At 38.0% G+C, this 21325-nt stretch overlaps 1 protein-coding gene across 1 annotated transcript in view; it reads left to right on the forward strand.

Annotated features, from left to right (window-relative positions):
- The window catches only part of arhgap5 (Rho GTPase activating protein 5), a 62633-nt gene extending 45739 nt beyond the window's left edge, over positions 1 to 16894 (forward strand). Inside the window, exons 4-7 of the mRNA XM_057858711.1 lie at positions 11848 to 11925; positions 12373 to 12504; positions 14587 to 14692; positions 16190 to 16894. Coding sequence (XP_057714694.1) covers positions 11848 to 11925; positions 12373 to 12504; positions 14587 to 14692; positions 16190 to 16517 — 644 coding nt within the window. The 3' untranslated portion in view covers positions 16518 to 16894. The remainder of the gene's footprint in view (positions 1 to 11847; positions 11926 to 12372; positions 12505 to 14586; positions 14693 to 16189) is intronic.
- Positions 16895 to 21325: the final 4431 nt, after the last annotated feature.

Consider the following 21325-nt stretch of genomic DNA (forward strand, 5'->3'; position numbering starts at 1 on the left):
CATTTGAACAGGAGTTGAATGATGAAGTTTCAGTGCCATTGATGGCCACACATACGTCCCTAATTCATTGTAAAAAAGATTTTGTGGACACACTTTGTACATATTTTTAACACTTTAGCCTGGATCGTCCCTCTTTCCCTCATGCTCTCCTTTTATTGAAGAAGTGAGAAAACCAATAAAAGGATTAGATTAAGGCCATTGGCTATAGCCACACGCACACACATGAACAACAAGCACAGCCAACAGAACCAATAAACTGACTCAAAAACCCAGAAACGAGAAACTACACACAATAACACAATTTCATTAAGCCAATAACCTGTCTGATTCGAGCAGAACAGTGATGACTATGGCCACTTCCACATGTAGCAGGGCTATTTAAAAATGAGTATATTGCCCCATCCGTCAAGAGAAAAAAAAAAATCAACCTCCTCACCACCTCATTTGTAGGAAATATATCATCCACACCCAACTGCATAAGTGCATTTTTTTGCATATTTTACGAGAGTGCCAGACCCCTTTATGTAATAAGGGCTCAACCCTTCTCCTTAGTTGATAGCACAAATGCATATTTTAGTTGTCTGCGAAAAAAGCATTTTAAAATGATAATATCGACATCGGTTTTTCATCATCGGTTTTGGGCCAATATGTGTCTCCAAAATAAGATGCGTGGGATTTGTTATGTGAGCAGACCATTTGCATTCATTGTGCAAAAATTAAATGAATAAAAAATAATTAAAAAATAATTGATGTTAAATACACGACCGCATACATCGTTATTGGTTTGATATTGGTATTGGATTTTTTAATTTTTAAATTTTTTATTTTTTTGAAGACCATATCGGGAAATCCAATATAAGTTAAAAAGTCATTATTGGCACCTCTGAGCATTTTTGCTTTGTTACGTAAATACCTATGCACAAACTTGTCATTTGCACTATCAACAAGTCAGCCATCTGCCTTCTTGTCTGAATACTGTAAATCACACAGTTGAGCTCTGTTATATTCCCACTACATCATCACTTGCTGCTAGTCACTTATTACTTATTTTATTTCCAATCTGAGTACACTGTAACCTGTGTTTTTATATTAGCCTTATTGTAATTTTGCTTTTGTTTTATGTGTTGCACGTTATAGAAAAGCTTTAAATCTCATTGTACTCTGTACAAAAAAGCTTTATATTCTGTTCTCTCCGGTCCTGTCCTGTCCATAATGTACACATGTCGATGCATAGAATGCAGAATTCACAAATCTTTACTTAGGTCGGATTTGTTTTTTAAACCGCCATTTTTAATGACCAAATGCATGTAGATTATAGGCCAAAGAGTAGAAAAAGTTCATTTTTATGAGATAGATCATCTGGATCATCTGATGCTGGATAGGTGAAGTCACATGAGTCGGCTGTGTCATCGCAATGATGTCATTCACACTTCATTGTTCGTTTTTGTGCTTTCTATTGGACAGATGTCCATTTTACAGGAAGCGGTGAACACAAACAAACACACTGGTTATAAACTGGCCAGTGTTGTGTTGTAACAGTCACTTTTCACCCATTACTCTGTTTACACACAAACACACAAATAGACCTCCAGAGTCAGTGTTCGAGTGTGCGTCAATATTACAAAAAACAAACTTTGCGCACAGCACTACTAATGAAGTGTTTTAATTGTTGATAAAATACCGGAATCATCATTTCGAAAAGGACGAAAAGGAATCATCAATTCTCCTAATGAACCCAATTAAGTGCTCTTTTGTGCAACGCAAACACAAAAACGCTGCTGACGGCAGCAACAAACAAGCAAAGCACTTCACTTCACTTTTAAGCAGCACCAGAAACGCTCTTCAGACGAACAACAGACATGAAAAACACTCTTTATCTGATCTCCAAAAGACGATTGCTGCCACTTTGTCCTAGGAGACCTTCAGTGCGTCACTGGTGCATCATGTGTGTGCACGCACGTGTGTGCGTGCGTGTGTGTGCGCACGTGGGTGTAGCCGTCAGCAAGGTGCTTGGTGAGGACATCAGATGACAGATGTCTTGGAAGGGCAATCTACACATTCCCATTTGTGACAGTTCGACACAAACGAGCAAGCCTGCCTATAAGACGCACATCCCAAATTAAAAATAAATAAATAAAAATACGCCTCACCTGACTAAGCTCCAGGTTGTCCATGTATTAATTTGGAATATTTTCATTGAAAAATGTTAAACATAAGGATTGGATTGATCTAAAATCTCTTTATTAACCATTTATAAGTGACTATTCTTGGTTTTAAAAATGAAACTTCAACCACTGGTGTCCACATTCATTTCCATAACATTTTGTGTCATACGGGCCATAATATTAACATTTGGTATACAAGTGTGTCCTTTATGTGCCAAAATGTAGTCAGGTAGTATGAAGGATACGGTACTTACTCTACCATCCATGGTGCATTGAGATATGTTTAGTTAATTCCATTACCGTGTTCATAGGTCAAAAATGATCTGTAATGTTAAATGACCCCCCCCCCCCCCCCCAACACAAAAAAAAAAACATAAAATGGTTATAATGAACATCTTAATGTCAATTTCACAAATTTTCAGTTACCGTGAAATCCCAACATATAATCTACCTTTCAATTGTCAGTGTACGTGATGTTGCGGCACAGTTTGTGTTCACTCTTTGTCGACTTTGGATCAATTTCAGATTTGCGATGAGCGATGGAAGGACACTTGAAGTGATTTCTGCTGTCGTCTCACTGTTGCTAAATCTCCCAATGGTGATATTCGTGTCCCATATTTGTGTAACAACCTCAACCTTTGGCCTCCTTGAAGCCAATCAGTCCACCCTCGAGTAGACATTTGTGGCGCAGGGAAACGAGGATTCCCTGGAGGCATTCCCGAAAGAGACAAAGAACGAGGGGGGATATGCGGCTGCTTTCACCAAAATGTCAATTAGTGTCCATCCACACAGACTTCGACTTTTGCTGCGTTTGCAGTAAAACCAGATAGCAGTCTGCTGGTTTGTAACCATAGCAACCGGCATTGGTTGTGCACTGGACTGAATGTGATGACGGTCACCTTCCGGCCCAGGACCTCACCAACATGACAATTGCATGGGTGCTTGAGATATCAGCCACTGACGTATGATTTTTTTCAAGAAACGAGGTGTGTTTCTGACACCCCCCCCCCATACACTTGCAATACGAGTGCTGTATGAGTCACTTAAGTACGTGCAAAAATTTGACAGTAAGGCTGCCAGAAACTATTTTTTGCGACTTTTTTTTTTTTATTATTCCTATTGACGCCCAACCCTTTTTGATTGGGAGGGGCTGGCAGCAATCAAATGATTTATTTCAGATTCAATTTTGTCATTGGGGCGGTGGGACAAGGTATAGACCCCAATCACCAACGTCACACAATCACGTGATCGCTGTATTGTGCCACCATATTGTCCGTCATTGTGTGTCCGTATTGTCATTGATCGTAGTTTCTAAAGGTGGATTCACTTGCAAATTATGGAAGCCCTGGTGCTTTCAGACGCTGTAAACTCATTGGATGAGTTGCATAAAAGCCGTTATTTGGAAAAGCTTCGGTCGATCCAGTCGGCAGATCCATATTTGATGCCCAAACCGACGTTTCCTCCCCTCCAGTGTTGTGCCGAAAAATGTCCCCCCCACCCCGCGTGAAATGAAATGCTTTATTGAGGTGAAAACGTCAAATGTTTTCATGGACGCATTACGGTAATGGATTTACGACTGTAAAATCAGTTTTGAATAAATAAATTACACAAAATACTAGTAATGTATTTTGGTAACAAATCGTGGATTGGGCCACATAACCATCTTTGAACAGAAATGTATTAATCTACAGGTTTTCACGACCATATCCCGATGACAATCACACAGGTATGACATTTATTAGTTCAAGCAGAGCAAAATAATACATATTCACAGTACAAGATTCATTAGTTCAAGCAGAATAAAATAATACATATTCACAATACAATATTTATTAGTTCAAGCAGAGTAAAATAATACATATTAACGATAAAAGAAACTTGTTTCCGTGTCCATCGATTGGTGAGAAAAAGCTGTTTGTACGAGTGACGTGTGGGCTCTTCCGTCAGGGGGGACATTTCACGCGGCGCGGCTATTTTTCGGCACAACACCGGTCCCGTCCCGTGCGTCAGAGCTCATCCTGAGACCACAAAATTTCCAATCATACTCCAGTTTATGTCACGATGAGGAGTCGGGTACCCAAAATCGGCACCGGCCCGAATATAAATCGACATTTGGTCAGCTGAGCGTCACCGTTGTCACGATTGTAAAATGAAAATTGATCGACAACGGGCCGGTGTGTGCCGAAAAATAGCTGCCCTGCGTGAAATGTCCCCCCTGACGGGAGCGCTTATTTATAACGCTATTGACGTGAAAACAAATGTTTTCATGGACGCATTACAGTAATGGATTTACGACTGTAAGATCGGTTTTAAATAATTAAATTACACAAAATATTAGTACTGTATTTTAGTAACAAATCGTGGACTGGGCCACATAACCATCTTTGAACAGAAATGTATTAGTCTACCGGTTTTCACGACCACATCCCAATGACAATCACACAGGTATGACATTTATTAGTTCAAGCAGAGTAAAATAATACATATTCACGGTACAAGAAAGTCGTTTCCGTGTGGGCGCTCCCGTCAGGGGTGACTTTTCACGCAGGGCGGCTATTTTTCGGCACAAGAACCTGTTGTTGCGCTCACCTTCTTGCTGCGCGACCGTAGCGACGAGCTTCGTAGTCTCCGTCTGATGATGTCTGCGATTGTGTTGGCATCATATTGATGTTTTCGCCGCTGTCTAACGGCTGTCGACACAAACGCATCATGGACCGAGATAAACAAACCGTGCTGCTTTTGAGATTTGCCCTTTTAACAATGGGCACTCAGCAACTATTAAAATGACCATTTATCTTCTCTGTTACTGCAACCTACCGCCACACATGCCTTCACCATTTTGATTTATCAATGTTAACGATTGTCAGGAAGGTTTTTGGGTTCCTTTACTAGGCGGTGATTCCTTAGACAAGCAGAAAAACACGCAGTAATAGGAGGAATGTACGTAGCGGTAATATGTAAACACGATGAGCTGACGGACAATATGGCACCGATTATTTTGGATGTAAATTGTTTAAAATTTAACGGGTGGGATGTCAAATGTCTTCAACTTGTCAAATGACCCATTGAATATTTAGGTACATGGTTTATCAACTTGCTAAATCTCATTTTTCAGGACCTTCAAATGTTTCTGTGATGATCAATTTTCAGTAAGTGTTGTAAAAGCTGGTGGTAGGGAAGCCCACCTGCCGTCCACCATGGTTTTGAAAAATAAATATAAAAATGTTAAGTTGATAGGAATTTTAAAATATGACTATTACTGTAAGCCATTTATTAAAGAAAAGGGTTATGAAGCACTGGGGGAAACCCTGGTAATATTATGCCAGCAGGAAAATAAATCAACGATACCATTGAATATTGTGATTGTTTCTGGGAAAATATTGGGAAAAAATGATCATGACAGGCCTAGATGGCATGCTACTGCCCCCACCCCCTCAAAGCACACCAACCCTCCCTCTGTGTTTTGCCTGCCCCTGAGGGTGGGGGGCTACATACCGCCCTGTGGCTCTGATCAAAACAGCCTCATCTGGCGTTTGCCCTCAGATAAATTAATACTTTATTCATCCCGTGAATGTAACTGGATTGCCCGACAGTATTATTTTTAATTAAACCTAATTAAACCTTAAAAAAAAAAAAGAAAGAAGGCAACCAAAAAAGAAAATAACAAATACAAAAGCAGCATTTGAGATAGACTCGAACAAAATTAATGAAAGATGTTTTAGTGCAATTGACGGTGATAGACATCCAATTCATTTAGACTGGAGGCCTGACAGCAATCGGACGATCCCAGTCCAAATGGATGGGACGTCCATCGCCGTCAGTGGCAGTCAATGAGTTAATTTGTGAAATTAACTCACCCTTCATAGGAATGTTGTTCATGTGTTTCAGTGTTGGAAGTGGTAATATGCCAAAGTTACTGTGTGGTCAATGTAAAAAAAATCATTTTTAGAGCAGATCTGGTTCATCTATTGCCATAACAAATGTCTAAGAAAATCAAGCAAAGACTTAAAAGTGTTGGCTGTTAGGCCATAAAAGGAAAAAAAAGTCAAAGTATTGGATGAACTCGCAAACACAGCCCAGGAGGAATCCTATTGATTTGTTTTGACCTTTGCTTGTATGTGGGGTCAGCCATTAAATGAAAGCAACACACCCGTGCAGAACGTGATGACTCCACCACTACTCGGCTGTGTGTCATTATCTCGACATACGTGAAGGCTCTGCCGCCAAATGAGTTCCAGACGGGAAGCATTTCTCAGCTAAAGATTGCGGGAAAGCACTCAAACCTCGACATTTATCATCATGCGTTGCGCCATGAACAAGTGCCCCAGGCCTTGTCCACATGTAGTAGTTTAAAAAAAAAAAAAAAAATTTAACCCATGGTCTCGTGAATAAGTTAAGAAGCAAACAAGCCGTCGTGTTCCATGTTTGTTCAAAATTTGGAGATACACTTTAACATGGTGTCTTAAAAATCTTAAAAGAAATTTAATTTTTTGTTTTTAAAAGTAAGGCCTTAATTGGCATTGAATGTCTTAAATCCAGTTTTCAAAAGTCTTGTGCCAATTTTATTGATGCTTGAAAAATATCAGGCAAGCGTAACTAAACAATGGCACTGTCAAAATGGAGAAATTTAGCAAAAACCTTGACTCTTTGTTTTCAATTTGTTGTAGGGTTGGTCCTAATTTTAATGTTAACCTGAGGTGACCGGGCTGCTGCCCCATCCTTTGAAACTCACTTCCCATCCATGTTCGCCACTGTGCTGATGTTGTATTATTCAAATCACTCCTCAAATCTGTTCCGGTTTGCTTTTAATATATAGATATTTATTTTTTTCGTAGAATTGTTCTCTGCTTGTGTGTGTCTTTTATGAATGTTTTCTTATACAGTACATGATTTTACCTTCTAATTTTATGTTTTATTATTTTTGTGCTACTGTGTTTTGCATCCTTCTTGTAAACGTCTTTGCGTGTCTTGAAAAGCGCTCTGTAAATGTACTGTATTATTTTTATTATTATTATTCTCATTATTAAACAACATTAAGAAGTCTTTAATTGAACATGCATTGAGTAGTACGAACCATAGTAAATCCCGCAGAGGTGTTTCTATTGTGGTCCTCAACAGGGCTGCCACAAAGGAGAAGTTTACAAAAAATTTAAAGCAAACAGAAATCTTAGACGATTAATCAACAATTGATTGCAACGAGTCGTATATGGATCTCGTTATTTACCGTTGTATCACTCTGGGCTTTACATTTTAGCTGGAAATAAGCATTTGAGCGAAAAACAATGTGCTGAGAAAAGTTGGACTATGAATATGATGCAAATACAAGTATGTAACTGTTTCATTGTTTTCCAATACAAAATCAGAAGTTATTAGAGGCAAATATTTTTTTAATTAAAAGATACTATATTTTTTCACACTATAATGTGCACCAAAATGTCCGGCGCACCATTAATAAACCAGTCAATTTTCATAAATAAAGTGCACGGGATTATAGGGCGCATTAATGTATCAATGTACTGCATTTGTCATATCTTTTGAGAATAAAAATGTAATTATTACTTATTTCTTTCAGAGTAGTTTAATTTTATTTATATAGGTTTAATGAATGATGAATGTGTTTTGAGTGCTTTACAGGATCAGTATAATGCAGTTAAACTCCAATAAAATATGCTCGAGGCCATTAAGCACAACCAGAATTCCTCCATAAAGTGGATTATAAGGCACACTGCCGAATTTTTTATACAGTGGTACCTCGACATATGATTGATTCGACACACGATCATTTCGACATCAGACGTAAAATTTGACTCGCCATTTGTTTCTACATCCGACGAAATGCTCGAAATACGACGACATGGCAGCACCGCAGACGAATACACGGCGGATTTTCTTGTGTGACAAATCAACACAGGTTTCAGAAAAGCTTGGTACAGGTGGTGAAACAAGGAAAAAGTTTCTAAATGAAGATGCAAATTATAGAAAAATATGAGCGTGGGCTGGGCATCCGTGAAATGGCTCAACAATACGGTACATCTCCACGGTCCTCCTCCGACCATCGTTCGCCAGTCTTTATAAATTAAGCTGACAATTCTTATTGTGGTAACATCTCCAAAGAAATCGCCAGCTTTGCCACATTTTTATCATTTATTTCACAACTTATTCAACACAAAACGCCTACTGTGTGCCGCAATTGATGGTGTTCTCAAGAAAACATTAAAAGTGAAAGTGAAACTCTCAAGCTCACCGCTCTCTGTCTCTGGCACGTCAGCCTCGCGGTGCGTTCAGGTACAGCATAAAACGTCTGCCACATTAGAACCCGATTCATTACATTAATACAGAAAATATTATTAATATTTTTATTATATTATTCCGATTTTTATTTATAATTTATTTGTTTTGCTATGTGTAATTGCCATTTGTAATAGTACCAGCAGTGTTTATTAAGGATTTAGTGTAGCTTTTTGAGCTGTGGAACGGATTAATGGAATTATAATGTATTCCTATGGGACAATCCTGCTGGACATACGACCATTTCGACTTACAAACAAGGTCCTGGAATGGATTAACTTCGTATGTAGAGGTACCACTGTATATATTATTATTATTATTATTATTATTAAAGCATGCCAGTAATGTTGTTCTTTTTGTATTTGTGGGTAAAGCGTAGAGAGTAGCGGTTTGTCTTCCTCATAGTTTTGAGGTTGAGGCTTCATATCCTCTCCTGTGTGGTTTCCATTTTTATTACAAGCTGAAGGCCTGTCAAATTGCCACTTAAATCGTTGCTGTTGATGTTGTTGGTCTTGTGGTGACCAACTTTGAAGTACTACCCCTCCATCATTTGTCAACCTTCGTCATTTGTCTTAAAACTTGTTACTTAAACTTTGTAACATGGGTTAGTATCTATATATTTATATATCTATATCATATGTATTGTATAAATGCTGATTAATTGAAAATTTGTTGCTTGAAAGTTACGAGTTAGTCAGTAAAGGGCTGTGCGATCTTATTGACACCTGTAGTTTTCTAGTTGGCCAGTAAAGGGGCGAGTGCTTCTTGGGGGGGGGGTTAAGTTGTTGTTTTAAAAAAAAATAAAACTAAATAAAAATGGATATTAACTTTTTTTTTAATCCATTTAGTTTTCATTTGAAAGATTGAAAGAAAGAAAAAATTCAATAAAAAAAGAATCTCAGCAGTTTTTTCCTTTCATATACAGTATATTATATATTTTGACAACAATGTCTCATTGATTAACAAACAAAATAGTTTTTATTTTTGTTGTTGCTTTTTTAATCGGTCAGTTATTCAATCAAAAGACCATACAGACATGAAACAAGACAAGTACAACATTAAGAATGCAAAGTATCATATAAGAGCAAAACAATTCAAATGGTACAGCAACTTAGAATTGTAATATGCGTTTACCTGACATTATTTTAATTTCCCTATAAAGTGCAAAATGGAAAGTTAGTCCCGTTTATTTTGTCTTGAATATTTTGTTGTGGGACTCGATGTGAGTGTCTGGGCCTGAGGTTTGACTGACGGCATCTTTTGAGTTGGTATTTGATTGTCGTGTTTTATTTATTTACGCATCTATTGCCTGCTTTTGTCCCGTGGGAACTGGCAGGAAAGTCCAACGGAATTGTCACTTAACTTGGCTTATGACGGAAATAAACGCTTGCCGCCTCATGTGATGCCTCTAAAGCACTTAACTCGTTAACTGTGTCTGTGTGTGTTCAAGGATTTATGTGTACGTGCCTGTCTTTAAGTGAACTTAGTAAAAAGATCAAAAATAGCCAATCATTAGACTCTTCGATCCTGCCTCTGGGTAGCAGGCGGTTGCCATGGCAGTGGTGTGTGGCTGCCACAACGTTACAGCATCATTCAAACTTATTAACTGCCATGATTTAATGATGCTATTTCTATTTTATGAAATTCACTTTGATAGAGTGCTATTTACTTATAGTGACAGACAACACCAAGTATAAAGGACATTGAAGTGAAAGATCGTTGCTCAAGTATTAAGTATGCTTATGGCAAATTTTTTCAACCTCTGGTAATTGAGAAAATAATGTTAAACACACAAAAAAAAATGCAGACACATAGACATATATGTGCACATGACAATGGATGAAATGATTTAACGAGGTATGATGATTAATTTGCGATACTCATAATTAGTGCTGCAACAATTAATCGATTAACCCGTGTAAGACGATTAGAAAAAGGATTAGGATTCAATTTTGCTGCTTCGAGTATTCGTTTAGTTTAAGTGGCGTTGTAATGGTTTGTTTTGAAGTGTTTGCATTTGGTTTTATTGATTTGGGTGGATACACTGCCCTCTAGTGGCAAGAGTGAATGTGATATAACGCATTTCACATGGCTGAATCCAGTTGCTCCCTGTTAAGACCAACACAAGCTAAGTTTTTGTTTGAGCTGTTTTTTATTTATTTATTTATTTTTAATACATTCGTAATTTAGTTTATATGTATATTTAGCCGTTTTTGTTTGAATACATGTTTGAACCGTTTGTTAAGAGCATGTAACAAGAAAAGTTAGCATTTCATAGATAGCGAAATTTTGCTTTGTAAGTTAGCCAATTGTTATTTTGTTGTACTTAGATCTTCATTTATTTATTTTTTTTGTACCGTTTGAGGTTCAGCTCAGGTATTTTAAATTTTATGTTCCTTATCCGATTACTCGATTATTCGAACTGGCTCATCGATTAATTGATTACTAAAATAATCGATAGTTGCAACCCTACTTATATTTGATTGGCTAAAATAATATCCGCATTGATGAATTGTCTGATACAATACTGATTTCACTGACGTTTTTCTACACCATTACACTGGTTTTTGGTGCTGTTGTTCTTGGTTGGGTGTTTTTTTTTTTTTTTTTTTTTTTTGCAGGTATTTTTGTGTTTTATTAATTTTAAATGTGTGTGTGTAGGGGGGTGTTGTAATAAATATATATACATATATATATATATAAAACAGCACAAATTATTTTTTATTTAGAAAAAATGTCAAATATAAGAGAATATTTACGATTAAGTGGCACCACAAAGAGGATTTGGACAATTTATAGGTCAACAATGTCTGGAAATGATTAATTAACTCAAAACTAACTTAAAACTTAACTTAAAACCCTTGTCGATTAATTTGATAATTGATTAGTTGCCCATTAACCGTTCCAGCATTAACTCATGTACTGTGCTAGTGCTAGACATCCAATTTATTAGAAGTTCAAATTCTAACTTCAAATTGATTGGGCATCTAATAGTGAGAAAAAAAAATCATTTCACAGCAGAAGGATAAAAGGAAAATTGCACGTCTGACATCGTCAATTGCACTGAATGTTTTATTGAGTATCTTGGTCTCCAATTAAAGTAATATCTCTCTGAATATTTTCTACAATCAGTGCAACTGTTGGTTGCAACCTCAAACACCTAAAATAATTTCCAACAAACCCATTTCATAGATGTCCTAAAACGCTTCATATGTGATTGCTTAATTTATCACCTTACCACCTCATGTGGGAGCTTGGAATCCAACAAAAGTCACAGTCAGATATTAGTCTTTCACAACAGGTTGATTTTAACCTAACATGCCTGACGTGAAACCACTCTTTTCATAAAATCCCCAAGATGTTGGTATTGATGAAAGTGTATTTGTGTTGACAGGTTTGACCACAGAAGGCTTGTACCGGGTCAGTGGCAATAAAACGGACCAGGATAATATTCAGAAGCAGTTTGACCAAGGTAAAAAAAAAAAAAACATGCACGCACAAACCAGCTTTGACAGCCATTGACAGCGATGGATGTTCAATTCATTTGAACTGAAAGGGCTAGTAGTTTTCGATCGAGTCCAAATGGACTGGACGTCTATCCATGTCAGTTGCAACTAATGAGTTAATGTACATGTGACATGCACGTGTGAGAAAGCGATAGATTGAGAGTGACAGCTGTCTTGACCTGAGGGCTGTCTTTTTTTTTCTCTCTCCCTCCCTTGGTGTTCTCTTGGGTGCTGTCAAAGCTCTCATTTGTCCATTTCGTGTGAGCTGTTATCGATCATGTGTTATAAAAAGTCATCGACACTGCCCTCTAGTGGACGAGCGTGAAAATGTTCCACATAAAGAGTTTGTTTCACAATTATTTTCTTCTTAATTTAAAAAAAATAATAATTTTGGGTATATTTTGTGTGTTAAGATCCCAACATGGATTTTGTCGCCCTGGACGTGGCCATCAATGCAGCGGCTGGAGCCCTGAAGGCTTTCTTTGCCGACCTGCCTGACCCGCTCATCCCATACAGTCTCCATCCGGAACTTGTAGAGGCTGCAAGTAAGAACTCACACATCAATTATAAATATATTGATTAATAAATAAAACATGAAAAAAAAAAAAAAAAAAACATAAAAAAATTAAATACAACACCAATTCCAATGAAGGTTGGATGTTGTGTTAAACCTAAAAACGAAATACAGTGATTTCCAAATCATGTTCACCTACATTTAATTGAATATGCTAGACAAAATACTTCAGCAAATCGTAGTTACTTTGAAGTTTCAAAAAAGCTGGGAGAGGTGACAAAGTTGACGAATGCTCATCAAACACCGCAGCACAACAGGGCGGAGTGGGTTTTAAATGAAAATTACAATACAGTGGTACATCGACACACGATCGCTTCTACACACAATCTTTTCGACATCCGACGTAAAATTTGACTCGCCATTTGTTTCTACATCCGACGACCTGCTCAAAATACGACGATCTATGACAGCACCGCAGGTTGTTTTCCCGCAAGACGGACGCACAGCATATATTCTTGTGAGAGAAATCTACATGGGTTCCACCAATGTTAGTGCAGGTGGTGAAAAAAATGAAAAAGGTTATGCTTAGCATTGACATGAGTGATATGATGGAAAAATATGAGCGCTGGGTGCGCAGCCGTGACATAGCTCAATACAGCCGAAAACTGTCTATCTCGGCGGTCTTCCTCCATTTGCCAGTCTTTAAGTTAAGGTGGCAATTATAATCATTGGTTTTTCAACTCCGGGGGCTTGAGAACTGAAACCCCATGGGAGTGTCCACTCCCGGTGGCAATGAGCGTTTTGTGGCAAACTCTGAACGCGTCCTATAGCAGAGGTGCTGGCGTTGTCAATGCATCCCGTTCGGTGGATGTAGACACACACGTCACGGCCGATGAAATTTTGATAAATGCACTTTCATGGAAGTTTGAGACACTCCAAAAATGGGTCTCGCGCCTCCAATTGCTAAGCTAAATGAGATCTCGACGTACGTTTTGTGGAAATGTAATTAACAACAACAAAAAACTATTCTGTTCTCGCCAAAACTAGTAACGTTCTTTTAAACGCTATTACAATAGAATAAGACTGGCTGTTTTCTTATTTTCTTGGAATCAAACAAGAGCCAGGCGAGTGGGCCGGGTTCTAGCGGCAACAAAGCCGAGCTAAGTCACACCCAGCCGGATTAAACTGCGACTGGGAGTGTGGAAGTTACGGGACAAAATGTGACAAAAAGAAGTGGTCGTGCTATAAATATGTTGTAATAAACTACAGCAAATACAGATGTATGCATGTATGCATTTAAATACGTATCTCTTATACAGGTATGTGAAGCGGGACATCAATGGAAAGCAACTTCTGAACGAGCGTGTAGCAACGATGACGCAAATTTATTTTGTCTGCATTTAATTTCTATACTGTATTTCTTTGATACCTCAAAATACTTCCAAACCGCGGACATGTTGGCTGTGAGCCAGTAGTGTTAGCTTGCTATATTTTGATTACGTCATCACACGAGGACTATGGTTCTTTACACTATTCGGTGGTAAACTTCGATCTTTTAACCAAAAATGCAATTTTAGCTATTTTCGGTCACATATCTTGTTTTCACCCAATAAAAAAATGTATATTTCAATCCTTTGCTTATTATTGTTGACTGATTTTCACATCTTGGAGAACATTGGCATCAGTGTGGTACAGCACATGCCGCATTGTCTCTGTTGTTGGTCTCCTGTGTCTGCAGTTGTCTAAAAGATGGCATTATAGGTATTAGAGTACTTTGCTACATATTTGATCAAAGTAAATTCATCCATTTGGTCAGTTAAAATGCATTTCAAAAATTGAATTGAAAAAATTATCGAAAATAATAATTGTAAACTGAAAAAAGCAGAATTTCAAACAACCACACCCCAGAAATGTGGACAAGGACATTTGCAGCAAAAAACGTAGCATCTCATAGCCTACCAATGACAGTGATAGCTGTCCAATACAATTGTACTCCTTGTTAAAGTGAGTCAGTTGGACATCTGTCGTTATCACTGGTAATGAAATCTTGAAAATGGAATTTTTCAAGAATTTTACCCAAATGTTTAACGTTTTGTTTTTTTGTGTGTGTCAGAAATTATGGACTACACGGAGCGTCTGCAGGTCCTCAAAGAAATCGTCAAGAAATTTCCTTCCGTCAACTACCATGTCTTCAAATACATCATCACGCATCTCAACAGGTAACACACATGGGTTTTCAAACTGTTTAATACACTGTTATTGGGGTTACCTGTAAAATAATTTGGACAATTGTTTAAAAAAAAATGAAGCAATTAAGTCATAACACAGGGTTCCCATGGGGTCTCAAAATGTTTTTCTGGCTTTCTAGGTAGTTTTTTGTTTTTGTGCAAGGTTGGCTGTGAATTTGGCATTAACCCTTTCTAGGGCACTCATTTATCTCATTAATTGCCATTTACGGCGCTGTCTATAACGGGTTAAATTCAGTTCTAAGTACCGGTAGTCGTAAAACGTGTTACATTTTTCAAAATTTTATTTGAAAAATCAAAAATGCTGTAGTATTCATGCCAGGCCCTCGGGGGCAGTGCAGTTTTACATGGCGAGAGCCAATGATGCACTTCCTTGACAACAATCTCCTCAAGACAACATACCCGCCCACTCGTAGCAATGGTGTCCAAGCGTTTTTTTCCTTTTGTTTCAAAAGGCCCAAAAACTTGAATATAGTACATATTTAAATTAATATATTGTAAAAACAGTAAATTGAAGCCAACGTTCTGCAATGCTTGCTGTTTCGAATGTTTGGTAACAGCGACTGTGCATGCCCAAAGTGACGTTTGAGAGTGCTGACGTCATCGGTGGAAGAGCATTCCGTTCATTTATGGGCAGTTTACATGGCGACTCTGCTACACAAAGACGAAATGACTGAGTAGAGGAATGGCCTCGCGTACATATGTTGTCGACGAAGACGAAAAATTCTGAATCCTGCCTCCAAAGTGGAAGAATTCGATTGCGGGGGATTGATGGGGGCTTGCTCCGAATGCATATCAAAGGCTCCCACGGTGCAAGACTGCGCCGATAACGTCAGCACTCATACACGTCACATTGGGCGTGCGAAGTGGTGCTACTAATCATTAAAAACAGCAAATTTGGCAGAATGTCGGCTTTAATTTACTGTTGTAATAATATTTTAAAATTAAATATGTTGAATTTTTGCATTTTTGTGCCTTTTTCAACAAAAGAAAAATGCCTTTGCTTCGAGTGGGCGGGCATGTTTTTTCCGGTTTGAGGAGCTTGGTGGGGTCAGAGTGCATCATTCGCTGTTGCTATGTAAATCTGCACTGCCCCCTGGGGCTCGGCATGAATACTACATCGTTTTCATGCGGAATTGCAACATTGTTCGAATGGAGATGGGCCCATATAAATGCCAATTTGAAATTTTTTGTGTTCTCGGAGAGTCACAATGTAAACGGCCCCATAGTTGCGGAACAATTCCCGCAATCAAATTGTTCCACTTTGGACGCCAGAATCAAAAGTTTGCGTCTTCGCCTTCCGTTTTTGCCGTCACTCTGTAAAAGCGAGTCCATTCTGCAACACAGTCGTTGCATCTTGGTGTCGCAGCATCACCATGTCAATGGCCCCTGAAAATCCCCGGTTCTACAATACAACCTCTTTTGGCTGAGAGTTCATATAAATTACAATATTTTTTTACCACGTTACAGGGTGAGCCACCACAGCAAAAGCACGCTGATGACAGCCGACAACCTGTCCATCTGCTTCTGGCCAACGCTGATGCGTCCCGACTTTGAGAACAAAGACACTCTGTCTACCACCAAACTCAACCAAGCGGTGGTGGAGGCCTTCATCGTCCAAAGCGACTTCTTCTTCCACGGCGGGGATGTCTGCGAAGGCGACGGCGCCCCCGGACCACCGCCACCCCCGCTGAACCACTGCCACAACATGGTGGAGGCCCTGCTGCCCCTGCAGCTGCCGCCACCGCTGCAGCCGCAGCAGATCCAGCACGCCCTCCCCCCAGAGCCTCTCATATGAGCAAAGTCAAGTTAAATATGAAATTTGTTTTGAAATCTAGTGGGAAAAAATTGGGTTTGGAAAAAGGGCTCCAGGACAGCAAAAGATTTCGAAAGACTGACAAGCACAACGATATTTAGGTGGAACATAACTCACAGTGAAGCTTCACATCATTCAGTTCCTATGCTAAACCTACATATAATTCATAAAAACACATCAATTCATCTTTGGCCTCGTCACTAAGGTACAAATGTTCTACGCGGAGGATAAAAGAGTATATGATGGTACTTATTGTTTTGACCAATTCCTGCCATTGACGGCGAGTGTAGTCCAATCCATTTCGATTGGAAGAAGATAAAATTAGTCATTTAAGAAAAACTGCTGCAAAGCGACCCATACATTTTTTCTTTCTGTTCTATTTTAAAAAGCACCTCTATGAAATTAATTCATTATTATATTTTACTGCGCCGCCTACATTATGTTAAAGAAGCGCAAACTCAACCATCAAAATTGTAGAGCCAGTCAAATAAACTCATTGGCTATTTGTGAGCCAATATTAAAAGGTTAAGCACTGCAACACAGATGCTAATTAGCGTTAGCATCAGACTGAGTGGCCGTTTTGGATTGAAATCCAATTCAGTCCTGTGGCCTTTTTTTTCCAATTAGTTTTAAGAACGAAAAATTAAGTCATATTTAATTTTTTGGGGTTAGATTTCAAAACAAATTGTGATCACGGAAGAGCTTTTTTGGCACATAAGTGAAGTTTCAGAGATGTTGACGCTCATGGAGGTAAAAAAGACCACAGCGGTCTTTCGATTGGTCTTCGCATTTCAGCACAGGAACCTCATCTTTCTCATCACGTGTAGATAAGTCGAAAAGAAGAGCACAGCGCTTTTCAATCACCTTTTTGATATATGTGCTATCATTTCTTTTTATCATTTGTGTGCGTGTACGGATTTAGGAGGGAAAATTAGACATGAGATGCGTGAAAGGGACAAACAGACAAACCACTACAGGACCCGTCTTGTCTGACGTCTGCATGTTTCTCGTGTAAATGGGAAAAAAAAGTTCATGTTATCGCCATGAATTCAGTTAAAGGGGATTTTTTCTTTTTTTTTGTTTTCATTTTTAACAGTTTCCTATTTTTTCTTATTGTCAGATAGTCCTTTTCCCCAAAATAGAGGAGATATGTTTATAAAAGAATGGAAATATATAAGAATTTATCAGCACAAATGCTGCTGATGGACGTGAAAACACGTCAAAACAAGACGGGACACCACAAATCGCCACTGTGAATGCAGCACGCCAAGTCTTAGTGAAACTCAAAAATTTGCGTTCAAGTCCACAATGACGCCGACGACGAGAATAAGCACTTTGTGGAATATGTGGTTGGAAAGAAAGCCAGAATGAAATGTGAAAAGTGATGGGACGGACGAGTTTTGAATCCACGAGCGATGTGTGCATGTCTGTGTTTGAGAGAGTTGAATGAAAGTATGGCATGAGTGCTAAGAATGTGTAAAAGTGATTGTTTTGTGCGCGTGTGTTGTCGTTGCGGTCCAGACGCCTGTACTCACGTGTTATCGTGATGCTAACAGCTTGTTAGCACGTAAAACCGGTGTTAACATCATGCTAGCACCGGAAACCGGCGTGATGCTAACAAGTTGTTAGCACTTAAAACCGGTGTTAGCATGATGCTAACAAGTTGCTAGCACCTGAACACACCGGTGTTGGTGTGATGCTAATAAGCTGTTAACACCTGAAACCGCAAAACCCTTTTGCGTCCGCCGTTGTCAGGATGTAAATGAAAGTTAAGAGAAAATGTAGCATCTCACGTGAGACTTAAAAAAAAATAATAATAACATCGAACGCGGCCACATGTCTTGTCTGAATCTGAAAGATGAGCTTGATGATTGGCGTAAAGGGACAAATCTTGTAACGCGTCCACAAAGAAGCTACTTGGAGTAGAAAAGGTTAAGTTTCTCTACTCGCTCTACATCTTGGCGTGTGGAAAAATAATCCCATCTTTGTATGATAGTCTGCCAAACTAAAGGCTGGAAAAAATGTTCATCTTGTTTGCAAATAAACTTCCTCTTTTCCAATAATATGTCACTTTTGTTTGTGAAACGTTTCATCAGTTCAGCGTGTTTAGCTTAGAGGGAACTTGTTTTACAACATTCCAAAATTAGTTGGGAAAGAATTAGCATTGCAAGAATATGCAATAAAACACTAAGGTGACTTGAAGTTCCGCTCTGAGACCCCAAATTTGGCCAACTTTCAATATTGTCCGATATGCATGTGTGATACATCATTGGAAAGCTTAAAACATACATTTTCATGGGGAAGAAAATTTTTGAACAGGAGGGCATTTAAAAAAAAAAAAAAAAAAAATTAAACAGCAAAACCCTATCAGGAGGTGAGAGCACGCGAGAGCAGAATTACAGACGCCATGACTTTAACGAGATATTATCATGTACTTATCTCGTTTTGATCCAAAAACTCCATGTAGCATGTATCATGGAGTGTCAAGACAGATGTGAATGGCCGCAGCTGTATTTTTGGGGGGATTTCATGGGCGAAACATGGTAATATAACAAGGGTCGCGATGCAGAAATCGCAGACATCAAGGAGTGGTCAAGATTTTCATATATTAACCCCTTTAAACGTTTTTTTCAATTTTTCTTTGTTTGGATCGATTATCATCCAAAATATTTGGGGAGAACGGTAATAAAGAAAATACAAATAAGCAATAATTGTGAGGTAGATGTCGTGACTTTTTTACAGACGCCATTTTTTTCATTGTGACATAATTTGTTTAAAATATGTGAATAATTTTTAAAAGTTTTTTTTTAAACTAAATACGAGACATCAATGATTCTAAGCTAAAATGACAGACATTTTGAATAATAATTAATTACCTTGGTTTTATGGCTGGGTTGAAACAAACGCGGTTGCGCGACGTCTGGAAACGGGGGTTTTCAGGGTGAAACGGACAAATTAAAAATAGTTCGGGGGCTTAATGCGCCATGAATCTGCTATGGCAGCATATAGTCATATTGTTCTGTCAAACGCAACAGTTGCTTTGTCTTAAAATACAGCAGTTTCTTTTAAAGAGGAGTGCAAGAGCATAAACTGCTTTTTCAGTCTTGTCTGTGTTTTCCGCCATATGACATTTCCAAATCTGATTGCCCTTTCCATTTTGTCGGAGCACGTATAAATCCTGCCTATTCTGCCATCTAGTGGAGGAGCGTTAACTTGTATTTGCTTCATTTGGCAATCCTCTGACGTCAACATCTTCATCTCTGAACACTTTCGAAAATTACTTTCAGACAACCTTTGTCAAGAAAAAAATATTTTAAAAAAAACCGAAATTTAACATATCCATTTTTACTTTATTCAGATAATTAATTCAGTGGAACGCCAAAATGGATAAACATTAACTTAAATATTTTCTTAAATCATTGACTAAATGTTTTAAAAACAAATTATTTTCGTTTTGTGAAAAATATCAGGTTTACTGATATTTTCAGTAAATCGGGTATACTGATATTTTTTGCAAAATAAATTATCTTCTAATGTAAATATTTTCAAAGGATTATGACAAATTATTTCCCAAAGTATTTGCATAGACTTAAATCTATGTTATGAAGTCTATGGTATTTGTTTTTTTTTAATTTTAGGAATTCGTTTGTTCAGTGTCTACAAGTATTTTACATATAGCGTGCATGACATATTATTTAATTGAAAAATTGGTCATGTTTTCCGTGTAGATAAAAAAAAAAAGTACTGTAGACCTATTTAGGAAAAAGAAACATGTTACTTATTAAATCTTATTCAATTTAAAGAAAAAACATTTAATTGATTATACTAGTATATATAATGGAATGTGTGTAACATTAATTTGGTTATTTTTAAAATAATGGATTCAGTGATGAGTTATTGTTTTATAATTAAAAAAAAAAAAAAAAGGAATCCTATTTCTTATTAAGGCTGCAGCTATCGATTATTTTAGTCGTCGATTAATCTATGAACTAGTTAGTTCGAATAATCGGCTTAGGAACAGAAAATATTAAAATTCCTGATCTTCCGAATTTTATTCTTTATTACTAGGCATGTAATATTGTCAAAATAAATAATTGGCTGTTGGGAGACACAGACTTGTGTCCCTCATGGGCCCAGCTTGAGTTAAGATCTTCTAGGTTGTCGCTGAAGTCTCTCCTAACTGCAAAGCTTCCTTTAAAGATTCGCCATATTTCCCAAAACCTTGTTGCCATCAATTCATTAAAAATTTGGATTCAGTTTCGTAAAAACTATGGTCTGGTATATCCTTCAATTCTTGCACCAATAGCAAAAAATCATTTATTCCCTCCGTCTAACCTCGATCCCACCTTTGGGAATTGGCGCATCAGAGGCCTGATAAATATTCGAGACCGACACGTTGACAGCCGCTTAATGAATTTCGAAGAGCTATCGAAGAAATTCAACCTACCTCTATCCCACTTCTACCGGTTTTTACAAATTAGGCACTTCGTCCAATCTACCTATCCAAATTTTCCCAATCAGCCACCACCCTCTTTGATTGAGTCTTTGCTTAACCTCGACCATGCCCATAGACAAACCATTTCATTCATCTATAATTCCTCTGACTGTCAGTCATCTATATACTCACTCTTTAAAACAAGTGGGAGGACGAGATCGGGACTGCAATATCGGACAATCGTTGGAAGCAGATTTGTAAGCTGGTCCATTCCTCCTCCATTTGTGCCAGACATGGTCTATTGCAATGCAAAGGAGTTTTCAGAGTACACTACACTAATGCACGACTCGCAAAA

The sequence above is a fragment of the Corythoichthys intestinalis genome, chromosome 15 (assembly GCF_030265065.1).
Source record: "Corythoichthys intestinalis isolate RoL2023-P3 chromosome 15, ASM3026506v1, whole genome shotgun sequence".
Lineage (NCBI taxonomy): Eukaryota > Metazoa > Chordata > Actinopteri > Syngnathiformes > Syngnathidae > Corythoichthys > Corythoichthys intestinalis.